Source organism: Elephantulus edwardii, unplaced genomic scaffold, assembly GCF_000299155.1.
Source record: "Elephantulus edwardii isolate Elephantulus edwardi_28Jun2011 unplaced genomic scaffold, EleEdw1.0 scaffold00233, whole genome shotgun sequence".
Taxonomy (NCBI): Eukaryota; Metazoa; Chordata; class Mammalia; order Macroscelidea; family Macroscelididae; genus Elephantulus; species Elephantulus edwardii.
In genome coordinates this window covers 1,341,769-1,365,009 of record NW_006399983.1, presented here as the reverse complement: position 1 = coordinate 1,365,009, position 23,241 = coordinate 1,341,769, and the positions used below count along the sequence as shown (strand labels likewise).

At 45.9% G+C, this 23,241-nt stretch overlaps 1 protein-coding gene across 1 annotated transcript in view; it reads left to right on the top strand.

Annotated features, from left to right (window-relative positions):
* Positions 1–23,241, top strand: part of GAS7 (growth arrest-specific 7) — a 315,463-nt gene that overhangs the window by 241,722 nt on the left and 50,500 nt on the right. The window contains exons 3-4 of the mRNA XM_006898562.1: positions 9,187–9,267; positions 19,833–19,918. Coding sequence (XP_006898624.1) covers positions 9,187–9,267; positions 19,833–19,918 — 167 coding nt within the window. The remainder of the gene's footprint in view (positions 1–9,186; positions 9,268–19,832; positions 19,919–23,241) is intronic.

The following is a 23,241-nucleotide window of genomic DNA, read 5'->3' as shown; positions in this document are numbered from 1 at the left end:
AATTTGTTCAGGCTCCTGTTTTTGTTATGATGGCTTATAGACAATGCCAACATGTCATCTTCTCCCCCTGTGCATGCAGCTCTGCGCCTGGTCTGCTCTTTGTATAACTCAGAAGGGATCAGGTTCAGCAGTTCTGTTTCCCCTCCCCTGCTAGAATCCACTTGTGGTCCCCCCGCCCCCCCCCCCAGGACACTGCTGATCTCACTTAATGTAAGGAGAGTAGAGTTGAGTCACCCCAGCCAGCAGGGATTTGAATGCCGGGCACACAGCAGAGTGTGAAAGGGCGCAGCTCTGCAGATGGCATGTACAGAGCCTGACGGTGCCGCTCTGCCCGTGCTGCCAGGGGAGGAGCAGAGAGCCAGCCAGAGCCCAGCATCCCCCTCTCCACCTCAGATGAAGCCTTCACTCGCTGTCTGCTGCTGCATATGCCTTAGTCTCCTGGTGTTGCTGTAACAGAAATACCACAGCAGGTGGTTTTAAAGAACAGCAGTTTCTGCCCTCACAGCTTCCCAGTCTGAATTAAGATCTCCACCACGTCAGCTCAGCCTGTGGGTCTCTCTGCTTGTTTCCCTGACTGTCTGTCAACAACCCTCAGAATTCTTGGGCGTGTAGATACCCCTCCCATGTCATCTTCATCCCCTTGAATGCATCTCATCATCGGGCCTCTGTTTTAGAAGTCACAAGTGATTAAATCTACATTCCTGTCTACGCTGGTAGAGGAGTCCTGGTGGCAGACTGCAGAGCAGGTTGGACTGCTAACTGTAAGGTTGGCAGTTCGAATCCACCAGTGACTCCGAGAGAGAAAGGACAGTCTCCTCTTGATAAAGATTTACAGCCTGGAAAACCCCCTCTGAGTTGGAGTCAGCCCAAAGGCAGTGTGTTTCTGTTTACACTTGATCTTACTTAACATCACAAAGAAAGCCCTATTTAAAAATGAATTGCATTTATAGGTATTACTCACACAGTTGAGTTAATGGACCAACTCATAGCTGATCCTCCAGCTGTTTTTCAGGGGCTTTAAATCACATGGGTGAATCCCTGTCTTTCTCCCTTGGAGCAGCTAGTGGATTTGAACTACCTGCCTTTGGGTAGGCAACACAACTCCTTACCTACTAGGCCATGAGAGCACCTTTCACAAGTGTACGGAGGCTAGAATTCCAACATAAAATTTGTTACTGTTGGGTGCCGTCAAGTTGATTTCCACTCACAGTCACTCCGTATGACAGAGTAGAACTGCCCCATACAGTTTTGGGGTTTTTTTTAAGGCATTAAACTTAACAGGAGCTGATTGACAGTGTCACTGGGTAGGTTTAAAAGGTGTCATTAAAAGGTTCTCAACCTTTTAATGAGCCCCTAAGTGTTTAATTATTGTACCACCTGTGGGTCAACCCTTAGTTTAGGATTGACCCAGTTCAACCCATGACAGTATGTAAATACGACGTGTTGATATTAATGAGGGCGCAGTGGCTATACAGTCAGGGATTCCAGGAGGACACAGCCAGCAACATGGCCTCTTGGAAACAGAAGGGCGGCATGGCACACGGCATGCCAATTGCCACTGTGTCCCCCATCCAGCGGGTTTTCCTATATGAAGAGTGATTTTTATTACCAGGTGTGGAGTTAGTGTTCTCAGCTAGCAGAATGGAGAGATAGAGAAGAAAACTTCGGGCCGGTTCTACAGGGCCTGAACCTTTGTGGCCTCGGTCGATGTGGTCTTCCCTCTCAGCGTCTGTGCCAGTGTGCACGTCTTTTTCCCAGATCACTCAGCCTGGCCTCAAAGACTTTTTGCCGTTTTCTCCAGTGCCACCAGCTTAGGGGAAAAGGCATGAGCATAGTGCTTTCAAAACCAGTGGGTTGTTTTAATTGTTCTCTTTGTCTCTCTCCTCTCTCAGTTTTAAAGGCCCTGCACAGTAAAGGTGATCATGAATCCAGCCCTCTAAAATGCAGGAATAAATCCCATCCTCACCTTCCCACTTCTCCATCCTCTTGTTAGCTCCCCTGAAGCACTCTCTCTCTCTCTCTGGTCCTAGTCAACCAGAGCTGGGCCAGAGCTCACAAATGAAAAGATAGCAACAGCCTGTTGCTGGGGCCTCTATACCTGGGGTGAAGCAAGTCCTTTACTTCAAATGCCTCTGCTCCCAACACCTGGAGACAGGGAGCACGTGGATCAGAGGCAGCACTGCCCTTCCCTGGCCTGCTGCAGGACAGTGGTGGAGAAGTAGGCCAGCACCTCCACATCACCTGGGAAACTTGTCAGAAATAGAAAGTCCCTGGCCTCAAGCAGATGTCATGAATCAGAAATGCTGAGGATGCCTCCAGCAATCAATGCTTTGTTTTCTGTGTGTTTCCTTTCTTCTCCCTTCTTCTCTCTCTCTCTCCCCTCCATCTCCCTCCCTCTGTGTGTAAGAGAGAGATAAAATATATGAAACAGAGCATTTGCCATTTCAACCATTTATTTGTGTCCATTAACTATGTTTATTTGCCGTGTCATACAACCATTACCACTGTCCACTTCCAAATTTGTTTTGCGTCACCTTTAACTGAATGGAAATAGAATTTCCACTCTGCTCTCTGGAAGCAGTAACTCTCCTTAATCCCTTCCTACCTGCGCATGCACGTTGTCAGGTGTGCCACTTGGGCCCCAACTCCTAGCACCCTGTACCCAACAGAATGAATCACAGCCCAGCCCCGTCTGTGTTAAGCCCAGTTAGTCACCTTGCTCACTGAGGGTCCTCTTCGCTTAGGGTGACCCATGCTTTTCCAAGCAAGATTTCCATTTCCAGGGACAGTCTCTCCTAACAAACATGCCCAATGGGAGACTATGTTGAGAGGCATCCTTGCTTCCTAGTGCCCTGGAGAGCATTTTAGCTATAAATGTGGGTCTCTCTGCATTTGCCTGTTTAGCTATTTCCTGTCCGTGTCTGTGTCTTAGCTCACCCAGGGATTTCTGGGTGTGCTTGCTCTCAAGTCTGAGAAGCTCGTTTTCAGTACTTCTTGCATTCTAACATTTCTTAGTGGGGCTGAGAATTTCTATCTTCTCTGCTTGCTGCTCGTACAATGTCTCAAGAATCTCAGAAAACAACCAAAGAGGTGATGAGCCAGTGGAAAACACCATCACATGGGAGGAGAGAGCTTCTGGGCAGCCAAGTGGAGTGAGTTTGCACGCAGAGATGATGGGAGTCCTGCTTGTATCGTGCACTTGCTGTTAACAGCAGGCAGGTGGCTTCCTGCTTATGAGAGCCCTGCCCACAGTGGCCCGGGATGCTGCCTGGTCCATGGTGGGTGTGGTTGGAATCAGTGTGATCCGTAGAGCTTCAGGCCTGTTTTTCAGTCGTTCTTAGTCTGCTGAAGTTCTGCTAAAACCCGTTCAGCTTGATCGCAACATGTGGGTAGACGGGTGGTGACTGCACAGAGGTGGTTCGCCGGCCACCATCAAGCTGCGCCTCCCACATAGAAGGTGAGACGCGGTCTCTGAACAACTAGTTCTTCTTGGATTGTGTTGTTGTTCATGTACCATCGAATCAAACCCGACTCCAGCAGGTTTTCAGAGGCAGTTAAATGTGCGGCAAATTGCCCATCTTTCTCCCTCGGAACAGTGGTTGGATTCAAACCATGTGCCTGCAGGTTGGCAGCGCAGCTCCTTACCCACCAGGCCACCTTCTTACGTGCCGTTGAGTACCGCTCATGGCCGCCCCATGAACACCAGGTCTAAATCCTGTTCTATCCTACACTATCCTCATTGTCTCTGACACACTTGAGCCCATTGCTTTAGTCACGGTGTCAGTCTGTCTTCTTAAGGTTCTTCCTCTCTTTTGCTGACCCTCCGCCTTCCAAGGTATAAGCCTTCCTAACAACATGCCCAAAGCATTTGAGATGAGCCCTGCCATCCCTGCCTCCAAGGGGCACTCTGGCTGCATTTTCTCTGGGACATACCTGTTTGGTGTTCTGGGACGTTCAGTACTCAGCATGACTACACAAGACTCTTACGAGTAGGGTTCTAATGGTAAGCAGTGCCCGCTGTAGTCTGGTAGACATTCCTTGACAAGGACTTGTCTTTTATTTATATTTTAATGGAAGTTTGCAAAGAATTTGGATTTCCATTGATTCATTCATTGTTGCACATTTTCCTCCCTGTCCCCCCTTTCCCCACCCCCAGTTCACTTTCTTCTTTGGAAAAAGAGTTCTTTCATTGTTATACAGTCTCTACACCCCACCCAACAACAGCCCCCCCCTTCCCCGCCGGACCACTTGACTATGCAACTCTTATTCTGGACTCTTGTCATGCCAATAATACCTAATCATATATTCCTTTTATACAGTTCTCTCCCACATCTGTATCAATGCCATGTACAATTTTTATTCCCTCTTTTGTTAGTTTTCCCCTAACCCGCATATCAGTTCTGCTCTATAAAAGTGGCATTATGCAATATTTGTCTTTTTTTGTGACTGAGATAATATCACTGAAGACTTGTCTTTCTATGTTAGTAGAAACCTTTTCAAACTAGCTTATGAAAAGGGGTATTTATTAGACGGATACAAGGTATCTTACCAAGTCTCAGACTTAAGGACTTCAAAATCAGGTGCCGGACTCACCTGCCTTGTGTCCAGCACCTCACGGTACCTCTCATCCACTCGCTCTGCTGGGTGTGCTCCATCCTCTCCCTGCAGATCTGCCCTTTCTCCTGTGGACACAGGCCAGAGCGTGGCTGCTTGTGGCAGGGAACAGCCTCCCCACATCCTGCTCTGCTGAACACTCAGCTGGTCCATGGAGCAGTGGCCAAGTGGTCATGTCACTTGTATGTGAGTCTGCGTGGGAGGAGTGCTGGGGTTCGGGCAGTTCATAGAGAAGGGACATTTTCCTATGCAGCAAATGGTTTTCATTTTTTATGATGTTATAAATGTGAGTATGTGATTTTTAAGGTCGATTTTTATAGACAAATTAGCCAGTCTTTTTCTTTTATGAGTTCTACCTTTGATGTCACATAGAAAAGGACTTTTACTATAAACACCCCAGCCTGCTTGCTGTTGAGTTGATTCTAGATCATAGCAACCCTCTGTGACTGAGCAGAACTGCCCTGAAGGGTTTCAAAGGCTGTAAATGTTTATTTACAACAAACTGTGACATCTTTTTCCTGAGAAGAAGCTTTGTTGTTGTTGTTTTTGTGTGTACCACTGAGTCAGAAACAACCCAGAGCTGACCCTCTAGAGGGTTTTCAGAGGCTGGAAATCCCACGGGAGGGGAGGGCCCATCTTTGTGCCCCAGAGCAGGTGCTAGTTTTGAACAGTGTACCTTCGAGTTGACAGCACAATTCCTTACCATTAAGCCACCAGAGGAGCATCTAGTGGGTTCAAATTGCTCAAGTTTTGGTTAGCAGCCTAATGCTTTAACCACTCTGCATCCATGGTCCCTTTTATCATAAAAAAAAAAAAATTTCCTCTCAGTTTCATGGTTAGTTTTCTGATTGTTTGTGCTTATTCCTCTTAAAAATGTCTAATCCAGATGGAATTTAATTAAAAGTGAATTGAGTTGCCTTTGAAAACTTAATCCAGATGAAACTTTTTAAGAAATTAAAACATTTCTCATGTATGAGAAATGAATTGGTCATAATAGTTTTCCAAATAATTTGGCCATTCTCCTGGTAGAATTATTTGCCTGATTTCATCTTTCGCCATTGTCCTGAAAAGCACCTCTTCACTACGTTCCATACACTTTCAGTCTCAGAGGATCTTACAACTCTGGTGAAAAATTTGTCATTGTCTTAGTTTGTGTTGGTTCATTTTTTAGTGACAGTGGGCATCCTCTCACGTTGAGGAATCGTATTAAATTGACATGCACAATACATTCAGTAGTCTTTTTTAACACTGTAGTACCAGGACATCTATTGTTCAGTCTTTTATAATCCAATTTTTCCTATGTGTAGGTGATTGAAAATAGATGTTATACCCGGTAGCCACTGGGGGCAGCAGAGAGTTACCACACAGCCAAGAAAATGAAACCAGAGATTTCACAGATCTGTTCCTGGGCCCTCGGCTTGTGATTGCCATTGTTGTTTGCTGATCTGAGTCAACTACAGTTCACAGCCACCCTATGAATCACAGTTCTGAACCGGGTCCTATCCTGCACCATCATCAAGAATTCTGCCTTGCTCAAGGCCACTGTTGTCCTTCAGTGACACTCTACCTTTGCCAGAAGGATATCTTTTTTCCAAGAACTGACCCTTCCTGACAACATGCCCAAAGTATGTGGAAGCTATGCAAATACCAAAGGTGTAAGCTGTTACCAGTATTTCAAATACCAGCAGGGTTAACCATGGTGGCCTAGTTTCAGCAGGGCGTCCAGGCTAGGATGAAAAGCAGGATCCAGACAGACTAAGAGGCAGGATTGACCATCCACTTCTGAATTAGTCAGCCCTCGAATACCTTATGAACAACCTTCTTTTTTGGCTCAGGACAGACACTGTCACCAGTAGCCAAGGTTCAAGGGCTCTCTGCTTTCTTGCTGCCATGGAAATTGATGTTTAGAAGCCATAAATTCTCTCTGGCTTAGAAGTTGTTGTGTTTGTTGGTTTTTAAAAACTTATTTACCTTTCCTTTTAAAGAAGTGGCATCAGTACCCTCAAACTCAGATGCACGTAGTATTTCAAACTTTCTAAAACGCTCTGTCTTTAAAGGGTTTTCTTCTACCTAGAATGGCCACCGCGGCTCAGAATTGGGGCAATGAGACTTTCTGGCCTATAGCATTCATGGCTAAGCCGCCACCTCCCTAGGGCCAGTTCATCCATGGTCAGTTCATTTATGCGTGCTTGGCTTCCCTGGTTTCAGCAGAAGAGGTCCAAATTGAGTGAGTGTTGCCATTAAGAAAGAAAGTGTTTCGGGTGAATTGGGTTGGGGGAAGGTGGCTCCCTGGGGGACATTCCTCACTCCTTCCACACTGACCTCAGTGCCTCCCAGGCAGTGCCTTCCTGCCTGGATGGCCGTAGTTCTGTCAGTGGTCACTGAGTGGTCACCTGGGATGACCTCGAACCACAGGGATGGAATAAGGGCTTCACTCCAGGGTCTCCTAGGCTCAAGGTTCCTATTTGTTCCTGCTTGTCCAGGTCCAGGAGCTTGAGCCTGAGGTGCTATAAATAGATTAGAGTCTTCTATTGGAAAAGACTTGGAAATCGTTTCCTCCCCGTGTGTGGTATGGTCAGCTAGTGAAGTAACCCTGCCAGAACCCGGCACTCTCCAGATGTCTCCCTGTGCTGGGCTGGCCCCTCTCCTGCCTGGGCTCATGGACGTATTTTTAGATTAGTCAGACTTGGCCAAAACTATAAGAAAGGTGGGGCTGGAACTGCTGAGGCTGAGGCATCGTCCTTGATGGAGTCCAGGTGGAGGTTGGAGTGAGAGATGATGCTTGTGGGAGGAAAAGGCTGCAGTGTCAGGAAAGACACCTGAGTGACAGTGGACTGCAAGTGACAGCAAAGGGAACTGCCATCAGAACCCATCACAAGAGCAGGCCAGCTTGTCCCTTTAACTGCAGACTCCCAGATTAACTCCCAGGTTCTGAGCTCCAGGGGGCGGGGGTGGGGGAGGATGCCAGTGGGGTGGCATGGGCCTCTGTACTTGCACTTCCCTGTGAGGACATGACTGAGACTCAGCGCAGCAGTCTGGGCCCTACTCACAGCTCTCTGGCATCGCTGCTAGCTTCCTGGAACCCTCTGTTCAGAGAGTTGGTGGCCTGCTCTGTAAGGAGGGGCTTGGATGACCAAAAGGCCCCGCCTCCCTGGCAGCTCAAATCCTTTGACAGCTCTGAGAGAAGGATGGGCAGCCTCATCCTGTGGGATTTGCAGCTTCAGAAACTCTGCTGGAGAGTTAGCTCTGAGTCAATTCCAACTCTCCGGCAATGAGTTTGAGTTTGGGGGTCTTTTTTTTCTGTTCCATGCTCCTGAGGCTCACGTATTGAAGAAGAAAAAGACAGCAGGAGGAGAATGAATAGCTTATTTGCGAAATCAAAATTGTCTTGGACTCTGGTTTTTTTTTCCCCCCAGTGCTTTGGTGGAGCTGTGTTGTAATTGTCACTAGGTGCTGTCGTGGCCATTTCTGGTCATGATAGAGGCCTCCGCATGCAGACCAGAGGACTTTTCAAGGCCACTGTTTTTCATAAACAGACCACCAGACATGTCTTCTGAGGCACTTCTGGGTGGGTTCAAACTGCCAGCCTTTTAACTTGTCATCAAGAGCTTAACAGTTTGTGCCACCCCAGTGGCTCTGGGTGGGATTGCAGGTGTAGAGATTTTTTTTTTTCCCCTGAGAAGAATTTTTCCAGATTATTAAATTGTGTATCTGGAAAGTGTTGCTTCTAACCTAAAAGGAAAAAAAGAATTATAGCTAGTTTTGCTCCAGGCAATGAAATGAGTAAAGCATTGTCTGAGAGATGAGACTAAAAACGGTAGCGTGGGCTGGGTCTCTCTCTGGCCAGGGTAGCTGGGCATTGGTTATAGTTCAACAAGATGTAGACCTGTCGGACCAGGTAGGACTTGGAAACCACCTTCATTTTACCAAGCACACACGTGTCCTGACAGTTGTCCCCCCGCCGGGGATCCACACTGTACTCTGGAGTTTCAGTAGATAGGAGACTTGGTAGAGGGGCTGCAGCTGCCCTGTAGGCGGGTGGGTCTCGTGGCAAATGTCTGTAGCTCTCAGCAAAAAAGTGAAGGTGACTGAGCTGACAGTGTGTCTTTTGGGGGCCTGGGGACAAGGGCACTGCAGCATCTCCTGTGAACCTAACTGGAATCTCTTTCTGGTCTGTGTGGGATTGAAAAGGACTGCCAGCATGCGATGCTCTGGCTCCCCCGTGGAGAGCAGGGTGATGGATGTGGGAAGGAAAGTCAGTTTGGGGATGACGATGTCACGCCACCTTCCAGTTCTGGTCACTTCTTCTCTGGGGCACCCTGGTGGCCGAATGGGTAAGGAGCTGAACTGCCCACACAAAGGTTCAAAGCCATCAGTAGCTCCATAACAGAAAGATGGACAATCTACTACTGTGTGACTCACAGCTTCAGAAAGCCCCCTAGCGGGTCAGCTGAGTCGATTACAATTCAGCGGCACCTATCCACAGTGACGACAGTCCTGTGGTAACACCCAGAGGTTTCACTGGATGACATTCTCATAGCTGTTTTGTTTTTTTTTTCCTCCTTTGACTAGAGACCACCTGGGAGCGTCCGGGCAGCTCCTCTGGGATCCCAGCAAGCCCTGGTCCTCATCGGAGTTCTCTGCCTCCAACAGGTACTGTCTACTCACCACTGGGGGGCACCACTGGGGCATATTCACCTTCCCTTGTAAGGCCGAGGCTGTGGGTGCCAGAGGGTGACATTGGAACAAGACCACCCTCACATCTCAGGCCAACAGGGAAATAACAGAGCAAAGCACTGGACGCCTTCATTGTTTCCCAGGCCTGCTGTAACAAAAAAGAGCAGAGACTGGTGAGCTCCTAGAACAGAAATGGACTCCCTCACTGGACCTCTTCATTGTTTCCTAGATCTGCTATAACAAAAAGAGCAGAGACTGAGAAGTTCATAGAACAGAAATGGACTGCCTCACAATTCTGGAGCTCACGAGTCTGGATCCAGGGTGTCTGTCAGCAGGGTCATGCTCTTGAGAGACTCTAGAATGTTCTCTCTTGTCTCTCCCAGCTTCTGGTAGTGCCAGGCTGCCAGGTCGCATGACAGTCCTCCCTCTGTGTCTGTCTGACTCTTTATGTAACACGCATTCTGAATTGGGGAATGCTACTCTGGCGTGACCTCACATCAGTTTAATTGATAACATCTTCAATAACCTATTTCCACACAAGGTCACACGGACAAGTCCATAAATTAACCCTTGGCCAACACTTTTCATTTCTGATACCAGTTAAAATTTCACAGGTTCCCACAACCAGCTGGAGGCTATGGATTCACCAGAAGGACTCATAGGATTCCCTGAAATCTATTTACTCATATACATATAACAAAAAACCTTTGCCATCAAGCATTTGTTAAATCATGTTGTTCAGCATTCACCATTGTCCATAACCCGAGTTCTTTGTAGTTTTAAACAGAAGCTCAGTGACCCTAAAGCACCCCCCCAGTCCTGCTTGCCCCACTTTTCCTGCCCCTGCTAACCACTATTAAATGTTGATCTGTAAACACGTGCCTGTGCTATATATATAGCATCTAAGTGGACTCAAAGGGGTATTTGTCCTTGTGTGACTTACTTTCCTCAGCATCCGTGGGGCAGCGTCTATCAAGGTTCCTTTCTCTAACTGACATTGTAGTGTGTGTGTGTGTGTGTGTGTGTGTGTGTGTGTGTGTGTGTGTGTATCACACTCTGATCATCCACTCATTCATCTGCTGGTGGACACATAGATGTCCTTGTGTCGGCCGTGAGCAGTGCTTCAGTGAACGCTGGTCTACAGGCACCCGTGTGCCCTTCACTTCTTTTGGGCACACATCTAGGAGAAAATTGCTGGGTCATATTCAACCTGATTACTGACCACAAACATCACACGTAGGCATTCACGAAGAACATTGTAAAACAGGTCAGCAGGAACCACAAATTAGCCCAGTCAAGTCAGCCTCCCTTTCACAGAGTCCAGAGCAATAAAGAAAACCACAGGGCTCAGCTTGCCTTTAATGTTGGAGTTTTGTGAGCTTCTGGAACGGGTGTGAAGGGCTTCCCATGGACAGAACTCATTGGTGTTTCTTAACACAGGTTTGCTGAACGCTGGAGATCTGGAATCTTTCCCCAGAGTCCTTTAACCCATACCACCCCCTGGCTGGATTCTCCTCTTTGAATATAACTTAGGAAGGATCATCCCTGGACTGGGGACTTTTCATGTATTCCTTCCTTTACTATCACATGATAGACGAAAGGTGGAATTATTTCTTTGTTTTATAGGTATTGAATGCCCAGCAGTCTAGGTAAGGACCACATAAATATGAACCAAAGTTTAAAACAGAGCCAGAACCTACGATATTATTCAGTAATTGCTGCAAATATTAAAAATTCTTTCTGGGCTAGTTTAACATGCAGTGTGGAAGAAGTGATTTAGAGAGAGAAAAATAATAATAAGCAGGAGAGAAATATGCGTTAAGAAATGAGGTTTTGGGGCTTCATGTAAGGGTCAAAGGGTAAAATGACTAGGAGTGTGAAGCTGTGTTACAGCCCAGTAGACCCTGCTGTGATGTTTACCGAGTTCCATCTCTGGACTGTCCAGTATGGCGGCCACTGCCTGCGAGTAATCATTGAGTCCTTGATATATGATTAGTGCATCTGCATCTGAGGAAGTAACTTTTCAACATAATTTCTAACTTATTTAAAGAAACTTTGGAATAATTTTAGAATCCTAGAAAAGCTGCAAAGATAGTACAATCACTGTATATATTTCATTTGAAAACAAAACAGCCAAAACTACCAGTTGCCTATTAAGTCAGCTCTGATTCATGACCCTGTGTCAGGGTAGCCCAGTGTTCCACAGGGTCCTGAATGCATGATTTTTCCACAGTTGACCCCTTAGACTTTCTTCCTAGAGAAATCTGGGTGAACTACAACAATTGGGTTAGCAGCCAAGGCTTAGCCATTTATACTACCCAGAAATTGCCCCTTTTTTTCAGCCATCCACCATTGTCAAATCAATTCTGACTTAAGATAACCCTTCATCAGTTTCTGAGACTTCCCCTTTTTACTGCCCATTTTTTCTCTGATGAGCACCTGGAAGACTAGAACAATTAACACCCTGATATGTTTTGTACCACAAGAACTTCTTTTTACCTTTCACCCACTTGCCCTTAATGTTTGTATCTTCTGTGACCATAGTGTAATTGTCAAGACTAAGAAAGCAACATTTTACATTACTATTACTTAAATATGGATTGAAGCTCACCATCAAGAAAACAATGATTCTCACCACTGGGCTGATTGGCAGCATCATGATAGATGGTGAAGAGATTGAGATTTTTAACAGCTTTAGTTTGCTTAGCTCCACAATCAACCCTCTTGGTTCCAGCAGCTAGGAAATCAAAAGATGAATTGCCTTGGGAAAGTCTGTTGTCAGGGACATCTCCAGAGTACTGAAGAGTAAGGATGTCAGTCTGGAGACTAAGGTGCACCTGATCCAGGCCATGGTTTTCACAGTTACTTGCTCTGTATCAGAAAGCTGCACAGTGACAAGGGATGATAGAAGGAGAATTTATGCCTTTGAGCTGTGGTGCTGAAGAAAAGTATTGAATATTCCATGGACTGCTAGGAGAACAAACAGGATGAAGCCAGGCTGCTCCTCGGAGGCAAGAGTTCTGAAGCTTTGTCTGACATACTTTGGACATGTTGCAAGGAGGGACCGGTCCTTGGAGAGGGACGTCATGCTAAAGAGGATGGAGGGACAGAGCAAAACAGGAAGACCCTCAATGAGATGGGTTGACTCAGTGAATGGGGTAAAGGGGGTAAAAGTGTCAGAGACAATAAGGTTGGCTCAGGAAAGAGCAGGGTTCAGTGTTGTTGTACATAGGATCACTATTAGTCACAAACAACTCAATGGGACAGTGCAACAACAAAAACTTTATTTTATTTGGATAACATTAGTTTTCTGCAAATTCCTTTTTCTATTTCTAGACCCAATCCTAGATACCATTACACTTAGATTTTATTTAAATTTAGTCAACTTATATTTAAATGGCTGCAGGTGGCTTACCCATCATAATTAACCAGTATTTAGAGAGTTGAACGGTTTCTTACATTCTGGGCCTGGGATGTGTATTGAGCTTGCATTTGTGTTTGTTGGGTGGAAGAAATTGATTTCTAATTGAAATTGTCCTGAGTGGATCAAAATCTGGGTTTGGGCCTGGCTTTGCCCGGAACGACCTAGAAAGTTCAGGGAGTTAAGATCAAAAAGGTGTGAGTGGGTTCCGTTACAGACCAGGGCGGACCTGCTTTTGAACTTGAGGAGCCAACCAAAGTTTTTACAGTCAGCTGGCTGTGATTCTCCCTGGGAAGGGAGACTTTGGAATGGAGGACTTCACCTTCATCCTCACCCTCACCATCATCTCTAGATCAAGAAGTCCTATATCATTGCACTTTCATAGGAGCAATGAGGGCTTCTTCTCCACCAGCAGAATTAGCAGCTTCCACAGCCCTGAACTTGGCCTCACCATTGACTTCAGGGAAAACCATGACATCCCTTGTTGGAAGGAGACTCAAGTGTTTTTTCAGAATCTGTGTTCTCGTCCACTAAGTTCCAGAGGCCCTTCTGAAGGCCTGTCTTACTTAATGCCTCTGGAGAATAGACACAGGTTCCAGCCACTTCCAGCCAAATGGAAAAAGCATCTGGGTTCCAGTGTATGGACTTAACACACCATCTTTGGGAGCACAATTTACGTCTCAGATAGCCAGGGGAGTTTGTAAGTGCCAGGTGACCAGAGCTAAACTTCCAGAACAACTACTTTTATAAAAATGGCTACTCTGAGCAGACCATGGTAGGGTGCTGAGAGCTAGCTTTCAGGCCTCACCCGGTGTGGTGGACGATAAGAGAGGTAGGAGTGGTACCTGTTGTGCCCTCAGAATTCCTGAGCACAAAACTGGCCCCAGGCTTGGCCTTGATTTGCTGGACTTTAAAACAGCTGTCTCTCCAGCAACAGCTGTGCGTCTAAGGGTGTCCCCCAGTTGTCCTGCTTTCCAGCCAAAGCAGGCCCTGTGTGCCTGTGACATTAAGAACACTTCACAGCTACTTCGTTGCTTTGTTTGACATCCACACTGTTCCACAGTGTTTTAAAATGCTTCTGTTCGCAGAAGTCCCACTGTCAGTAAGCCAATTAAAATCTAAATAACAGATATACTTTCCCCAAGCTGTTTGGACCCTAAGACCTCACCTCTGAATACTTAATATATCAAGAGAATTCATATTATGTGTAAAACACTTGGACAGACATGATATTCCATCAATTTTAATCTGAGGTGAAAGAGTTGGTGGTTGGATATGAATGGATAGGCATGTGGAAGGGAAAGATAAAAGAATGAAAGGCCTGCACGATGTGGGTCATGGGCCTCTTAGGCTTTTTAATCTTGAAGGCAGGAAGCTGTTGTATCTATTCCAATGAGAAGGGAGATTAGAGAGGTCTGGTGGTAGTCTTACTACTTTGGGCATATTGCTAGGGGAGGCTATTCCTTGGAGATGACATCATGCTTGGAAGGGTGGAGGATTGGCGAAGGAGAGGCAAATCCTTAACCAAGTAGATTGACCCAGCGATTGCAGCAATGAGCTGAGTGTGTCAGAGATTGTGAGGATGGTACATGATAGGACAGGGTTCAGGTCTGTTGTTCATAGGGCTGTTATGAACTGCACTCAACTCAACATAACCTAACAACACTGATGGTCTGTAGAGTACCTGGTGGTGCAAACTGTTTAGACCTTGGCTGTTAACCAAAAGGCTTGAACCTGCTCAGTGACACCGTGGAAGAAAGGGTGGAGATGTACTTCGGAAAGTACAGACATTAACATCCCAGGGAGTTAGACTTCACTCCAGAAGGTGGTATCACAATGTTTTAGACCAGACTCCATGGAAATTGGAGGGGTTTTGTTACTGTTGTTTTTCAAGAAGATGCTTAAAGGGAATTGTCTCTCTCTCTCTCTCTTTTTTTTTTACTCACTTTCATCTCGGTTTTTTCCTTTCTGCCCAAGTATCTGCCCATTATATTCCTAAGTCCTCTCTATATGGGATATCTGTTTAACTGTATATAAACCAAAACCAAAATCAAGTTTACTACTTTTAAATTTGTTTTCAACTCTTAGGCTTCCACAGCTGTAAGTTTTTCTAGGAAGAGACTACACAGCCTTCTCTCATGGGACAGCTGATGGATTTGAACCAGTGACCTTTTGGTTAATGTTGTTGTTAATAGTCCAACTTAAAGCACACTGTGTCACCAGAGATCTTGTGATAGGTGGAACTGAATGTATGTATGTTGTTGTTGTTGTTGTTGTTGTTGTTGTTGTTGTTGTTGTGTGCCATCGTGTTGAACCGCACGCTTTTGGGGTTGCAGCTCAGCTTCTTATCACTAGGCCAGTGACTAGAGTTTTTTGTTCTATTTTCTTGTCTTCAGTGGAACTCTAGTAGCCTAGTCCATGGGGCATTGCACTGCTGACACAAAGGCCGGAGGGTCTGCCTGGCACTTTGAAGCCCTGGGAGAGACACGGGCAATCTGCTGAGTGATTCACAGCCTCAGAAACCCACTGGAGGGTCAGCAGTGAGTCAGGTCTGACTGGACAGCAATATGTTTTGAGTTTTGTTTGTTTTGTTGTGTTGTTGTTTGTCTTAAAAACAGCTAACTCTGGCCTTTTATAATTATTCTTATTACATCCTCAAAGTAAATTATGTGTTTATAGTTATGAGGGTTCCCATACCAATTTTGTTTTACCCCAAGAGTCTGGAGGTCTCAGCCACACCAACTTCTCACTTTAATTGGGTTTTAATTGTTGGTTTGGCTTAAAATAACCAATATTTATTCAGTTACAGTTCTAGAGCCCAGAAGTCCAATCCTGTATCACCAAGCCCAAACCATGGAGCCTCCAAGAGAGTCTTCCCTGCCTCTCCCAGTGTCTGCATTTATTTTGCAGTGGGCCTTTGGTCACTGGATGCCCATAGGCCTGGTGTCCCAGTGCCCACAGGTGGGCACAGAGAGGTCCAAGGGGCCAGGAATCTGCCACAAATGCCCGGACGTGCTAGAGAGAGGGGTGGAAAGATGGAGTAGGTGTCAGAGGAAGTTTCTGTGGCGAGAGATGCTTGAGTGGAAAATGATTTTCTTCTTTCTCGGTAATTGTTTTGACATGAGCAGTAATTAGCTAACCGCTGACAGACCAGAACTGAAGCGAGAGCATGGGATTGGATTAGGGACAAAATGCCCCTGTGTTAGCTGTTCCTGGCCGCTGTGAGCAGGGCGGACTCTGAGTTGGGCGAAGCGGGGAAAGGACGATACAGATGAGAGTAAGTGTGGGGGTCAGAAGGGCAGCCTGTGCTCCCCCAAACCAGCAAATGTCAGGTCGACGCCAACTTCTGGTGGCCTCACCTGTCAGAGTGAAGCCACGGGCTTTCCACTGCTCCTCTTTGGGGATAGTGAGCCCCAATGCTTTCTTCAGATCTGCTTCTGGGTGGGCCTGATCCTTTGGCCTTCAGAGAGCAGCTGGGCATACTAGCTTTGCACCTCCAGGGCCTCCATGGATGGAGACAGGACCTTGGCTTGCGGGGAGCCAGCAGCATCCAAGATGAGGCTGACTGCAGGCTAAGGTCTGTACAGGTGAGAACTTACATGGTCCGTTTTCATAGTCATGGAACGGTGGGTCAATTGTATGTTGTCTTGGTTAGATTTTAGTGTCAGGCTAATGTTATGCTTCTGTTAACTGAGTTGAAACCAGCACCTAACAGCACTATTGACATAAAATAGAGACTTGACACGGGCCCCTGTGCTCTGATAGAGCTAATGTCTAGATATCTTTTTTGAGAGTTTGAACACATTCGCCCATAAATTCATCTGGATCCCGTTCCATTGGAGGAGAAATATTGTTTGCACCCTGAATGTTGCAGATGGTTAACCTGCCTGACTACTAACCAAAAGATTGAAGGTTCAAGTCCATCCAGATGAACATCAGAAGACACGCTTGGTGACCTGCTTCTAAAAACCCAGCTGTTGAAAACCCCATGGACCTATACATATATAGGGTCACCAGGAGTCGGAGTGGACACAAATGCTTCCTCTTTGTGTGTACCCTTGAGACAACTTTGATCATTTGAGTACCATGGCACTTTTTGTGTGCAGGAGCCTATAGCAACTGAAGAACAATCATATATTCTCACATTTAAAAATCTATAACCAAAACAAAAACACCCCAAAACCCACCTTCCATATATTTATTGTTCTTTCTGGTTTCTAATTTAGAGCATTTGTGTTGTCTCTCACGCTATCAGATTAGATTGGTTTGTCTGCCTTTTTATTTGTTGTGGTTGCTACGAACACACACACACACACACACCCCAGAACCAGGACACACACACACCCCAGAGCCAGGACACACACACACACACACACCCGAACCAGGTCCAGCCTGCTGCTGCTGTTACTCTGTTTTCTTTTATGGGCCTTTAAAATTTTTTCCACCTGCATTCTTTAGTTGAAGGTTTACTCTGTTTATTTTCGTTCTTTCAGATTTGATAATGAAATTATTAAGACTGTGGATTTAATACAGGCCCTAACCTATTTAATTTGATATACTCTTCCTAATTATTTTCCAAATATTGTATAATTATAGTTTTAAATTCCACTTGGACCAGAGATTATTTAAGAGGACATTTTTCTTGAATTTCCAGGTCTTTGACACTTGGGAATTTGAGGGTCTTCCTTATTTGTGCTTTTGTTATTAATGCCTAGTTTTATTACTTTCTGGTCAAAAGATGTGGTCAGTTTTACTTGTAACATTAATATGGCCAGAATTTTTTTTTTTTTTAATATTCCATGACTCTTGGCAAAAGGTGCTACCTTGGTGGGGTGTGCTGCGTCTGCCCACCTGCCTTTATGGCTTACGCTTGCTCGTTCAGATCCTGTGTCTGATCTGTGTAGTAGGCACAGATTGTCATCGGTGCACTAAGGTTTCCTCCAGATGCCTCTGGATCTGCCAGCATTTGCGTTTTGTCCGTTTTCACCACTCAGCTACTTGGTAAATAAAATTGCTCAGGTGATGTGCCTTCCCTGTGGGCTATATTTATCTTCTGCCTGACGGCATGGTTTGTACAGATATGAGAAGATTCTCCGAGGCGCCCAGGTGTTTCCCCTGCTGTAGGAATCCTGACGTCCTTCTTAAATTAGAGGACTCACTGGTGCTGGGGTGTGGGTATCAGCTTGCTGAGCGCTATGGGGTGTGGGCCAGACCTGCAGTCACAGAGCGGCTCATATGTCCTCATGTTGCTCTCTGAAGTCACTAGCTGGATTCAGTCCCCAGTTTTCTGTCTTGATATGTGGGTACAAACATCCTTAACCTCCTGTTCTAAGTTATCCCTTATTAATGTGAACTCAGTGCTCATGAGGGTTTCTGTCTCATCTTTGAGTTGCTATTATCAGTTTGATCTCCTAAAACTAGATCAACGTAATGCTTGAGGCGGACATTCTTTAATTGCTAAGCCAAACTGTTGTTTGATTTTGAGATTCCAGGGACTATTTCCGGTTTAAAGCTTAAACATTCTCTCAGGCCAGTATTTTTAGGGGTTTATCCAGTTTCTTTGGCTGCACAAAGTCTAGATACTGAGAAAACTACATTCTGTTCTGCAGTTCCCCCCTTTTGATTGAGGTCCTGCTGTAGAACCAGTCATGGGATGCCACCGGAACTCAGCAGTGTTTCATTCTGTCGAGCATGGCCTCACTATGAGTCAAGGGCTGACTCATCAACAGCCAAGTAACAACAAAGCTCTGGTCACTCTATCCGATTGTGTGGTGCCCAATATGCATTTGTGATGTCAGGAGCAGGCAGTGGTATGGGGAGCTTGATGGAGGATGTGGTAGGAGTGTTAATAGCACATGAATGCCTCCAATAATGACTCTTTGCCCTCCCTTAGAGAGGCAGATTGTCAGCACACATAGGAGCATGGGTGATTCTTCTGATTTTGCCAGTGTTATTAGTTGCTTTCAAGTAGACTTTGACTCCTTGTGACCCTTTGTACGACAGAATGAAACGTTCTCTGGTCCATCCCAGGTACCGTTGTGGCCACTGTGGATTCTAAGAGTCCTCCAGCCAGGGGCTTCTCTTGGCCAGTCTTCGGGAGTAGAGCATCGAGCCTTTTTCCTCCTAGTCCGTCTTGATGTGGAAGCTCTGATGAGACCTCTCCACTCTGGGTGAACCTGCTGATCTTTGAACTGTCAGGGACGTGGCTTCCAGCATTGCAGCCTTACTCAAGCCACAACATCACCTTCTTCCAGGACCATGACTCTCACTCAAGAGTGGTTTGGCCCTTACCTCATACCCACCCCACCTAGAATATTTGACCAGGTCTGGAAATAGCTCCGATTGTCACAGCTGGCGTGGGGTGAAGTGGCTGATGGCGTGTAGTGTGACAAACTGATGGAGGAATGGTGACATGGCCCCTGGGAGACATAAAGGCAGGCAGAATTTTAGAGCCTTGTATTAAAAACAAAAAACCAGAAATAAAACTAGGCAAACTATAACTCAGAGATGGGTTGCCATGATCCTGTCTCGTCTACCTGTCCAGTTCTCTGCATTATACTCACATCACACTGCTGTGTGGGTGTCCATGTCACATAGAGAAAGCTGGAGAGATTGTAAGGAGGTGTCTGAAGGTCCAGTGGACAATATAAAGGGAGCTCGGAGCTTGGTCAGTACCAGTGACTGCACCGGGCGAGTTTGGGGACGTGGCAGCTTGGCTATCTACTCCACCTCCTGTTAAGCACGTTCTCTTTGCTCGCTGGTACAAGAAATAAAGTCATTTACTCTAGACTGTAGTAATTGGAATTCCAAAGGTGCACAGTTTGAATCCACCACATGCTCTGCTGGAGAAGGAGGGGCAGTCTCCTCCTGTACCAGTAGGATCCAACTGATGCCATACAACAAGGGGGAAAAAACCCAGACTGTTGTGATTGGTGCTGGGGATTAGAAAGATACATTCAACTCATTTCCTGATCTGCAAATCATTCGATGCTGAACAACAGCTTCAGCCAAGCCAGGCCTCTTAGAACCAGGGAGACATGAGAAAAGAAGTTGAATGGGCAGTAATGGTCAGAGGTATCTGTCTGTGACAAGCATCTGAGCAGTGTTTCTATCCCCACAGTGAATGGATACCACGCGTCAGGGACCCCAGCGCACCCCTCAGAGACTGCCCACATGAGTGTCCGAAAATCTGCTGGTGATTCCCAGGTAAGGGGGCCCATCCAAGGATGGAGGTGTGTGTGTGCAGCCCTAGGATTTCATTAAGGGGGGGGCACTCATGCAAGGTCAGGTGATTGCTGCCCAGTAGAAGGTTCTTGATGTATCTGAACTCAGACACAAGGAACCCTAATAGGGCAAGGGTGGAGTGATTGTGGTTTGTTGCTTTTCTAGACATTGAGGATGGTTGGGGTGTGGTGAGAGATGAAGATGGGATTGTAATTGTTGTTGAGCTAGGAAGGTTCCATCCTGCCTCCAGATACCAGCTAATTAGTCTCAATTACCCACTCCTTTGAGCGCTGATGGAGCAAAGCCATTTCTCTTTTCTCTGAGCTCCTCCTGGCCCCAAACTTTACCCAGAGTGGAGTGAAGCAGAATGTTATCACATCTGATAAGCCAGTTTAGAAAAGCATAGGATGGAAAGATAGGGGAACAGGTTTCAGGATTCTCAAGCTTTTGAATTCATCATTTCAGCTGCTGCTTATGCAACTACATGAGGTCAGTGGGTGAGGTAATCAAAGGCCAGACGGTTCACTGACTTAAGCAGGTTCCCAGGACTGCTCAGTGGTCAGAGTGGAGCCTGATGCCAAGTTGTGTGGCTTTGCCAGATGCATTAAGCATTAGAAACTGAGGACTTGGCATCTGTAATGTAAACACAGATTATCAAGAAGATCATTCTTGAGGATGCTTGCAAAGTCTACACCACCCAAAGAACTAAGGTGTTGATCTCCAGAAATGATGATGCTGGTGGTGATGCCATCGTTAGCAGCAGCTGCTCGTCTTGTGGGTACCACCAGCTGCCTTTGGGAGAAACATTCTACTACTGAGTTGTCACTGCACTGGGCTAAACTGTGAGACTTTGCCTCACTGCAGGCAGGAGTGTTATTTTTGGGAGACTGTAATTGAGTCATTCTTTTAGGAGACTAGGCATTGAACTCCAGTTCAGTTCGGACCCTGAAAAGAATTTGTACTTCATGTCAAGCAAGGCTGCGTAAAAGTTAGTGGACTTAATTCCCTCAGTAGAATGCCCTCCAGCCTCTCCCGTGTTATGTAGTATTTTTCTGAATCATTGCTCCTGAATACTGCATAGTATTCCATCGTGTGAATGTACAGCAGTTTCTCAGTTCATTCGTTGATGGATATTTGGGCACTTTCCATTTTCTTGGTATTGGGACTAACGTTGCCATGAGCATTGGTGTACAAATCTCCATTTATGTTTCAGTTCTGTTTTCCTCAGGATATATTCTTAGCCGTGGGTCATATGGAATTTCTGTGTTCAGCTTTTTGAGGAAAAGCCAAACTGTCTTCCAGAATGGTTGTACCACTTTACAGTCCCACTAACAGCATATGAGAGTTCCAATCTCTCCACATCCTCTCCAACATACAAATACTGCATAAGACCATTATTGTAAAAATAGAAGGATAACTAGTAGGATGTGTACAAAAGTCCAAAGAGGGAAGGAGAGGGAGGATGGGGGGCTGAGGACAGGAAGGGGAGGGAATCACAAGGTCGCAGACTTTGGTGAGCAGAAGGAGAGGGTGAAGGAATTGGAAAAATGCAGTGGGAACCTGAAAAGATGAGATGATAGTGGGGTATGGTGAGCAGTGGTGATTCATTTCATAAAACACAATGATTGGAAATGGTGTATGGAACACAATGCGAATGAAGGAATGTGCGAAACACAATATATATAAATGAAACGGTGTACATGAATTTTGTATGCAAACCAATATAAAATAAGAAAGTCAGTGGCTTTACAAATCTCAGGCTATAACAAATGTGAGTTCTGATTTGGAGATCTGGGGCTCTTTCTTGTCACAAGTTCACAGGGGTCAGGGGACCAGGTGGGTCTGGGCTGAGCCATTAGATACGCGGCCTGTGTGTGAGCCCTTTCTGCCAGCTTCTGGCTCCCACCCAGAATCTCTTGTGTCCTGCCAAACCCCAAATGGCCTTTTCAGCTTACCCTCTCCCAGCCTGCTTGGAGTTACCCTTACTGACTCTGGCCTGCTTTCCAAAGACATTATCCTAAACATGGTGGTTTAAAAGCAGAAAAAGCTAGTCGCAGCCCTGTCACCAACAGGAAGGATATTAGAAATCTCAGAAATCATATTTGCCCAAAGCATTCTTCTTTCCCTAATAGAAATTGGTGTTTTGCCCCTTCCAGAAAGACTATGAAGTTGTTATCATTCAAAGAGAAAAGAAGGTGTAACCTTCTCAGAAGCAGATCGGAGAGTGCCTTTGGCCCAGTTTCTCTCCTAATACCTTGGGATGTATTTTAGGGTTCTGTTTTATGTGTGAGCCTGCTCACCAAGTTCTCATTTCCAGGCTGCATCACTGGCCCCATCCTACCACAGGGTTGTGTTCCCAAACACCATCCTCCAAGGATATTATGCAGCTAGCAAAAAGCACTCTTCCCGAGCAAATGTCATGATTTGGGAGCATGTCCACCACGTAACGTTGGGTGGACAGCACAGAGCAGTCTGAATGCAGCCTGTCTTGGGGGAGGAAGCTGCATGTGAGGAAAGCTGATGAACACGTACCAAAACCAGGGCAATTGCAGTGCCTCTGTCCGCATCCAGGGAACCCTTGGTGGTGCAGTGGTTAAGGGTGTAGCTGCGAAGTGGGAGGTGGAAAGAGTATTGAAAACCCTATAGAGCAGTTCTGCTCTGTTACACTAGGGTCACTGAGTCAGAATCAACTCCATGGCACCTAACAACAACATTTATATCCAAGTATGTGATTCTCAATCAGGTGTGATTTTACACCCTCCACCCCTGAAGCTAAAGTGTTCCTGATGCAGGCCATGGTCTTCACAATTACTTGCTGTGCATCGGAGAGCTGTACGATGGCTAAGGATGACAGAAGAAGGATTGGTACCTTTGAGTTGTGGTGCTGGAGAAGAGTATTCAATATACTGTGGACTGCTGGTAAAACAAACAGGTCCTAGAGAGAGTGAAACCAGGTTGTTCTTGGAAGCAAGGATTTTTTTTTCATTTTATTTTATTAATTTTAATTAACATTTACAGAGATTTTGGATTTTCATTCATTCATTGTTGCCCTCTTTTCTTTACCCTCCTCCCCCCAGTTCGCTCCTCTCTTTGAAAAGCAAAAGCAAGGATTTTTTTTAAATTTAAATTTATTATTAATTTCAGTAAAAATTTACAGAAGCTTTGGATTTCCATTCATTCATTGCTGCACTTTTCTCCCCTTCCAAGCCTCCCCCCCAGAACACTACACTCTTGGAAAAATAAAAGAAAAATTCTTTCATTGTTTTATAAACCCTCCCCCAGGTCCACTCCACCATGTAGCCATC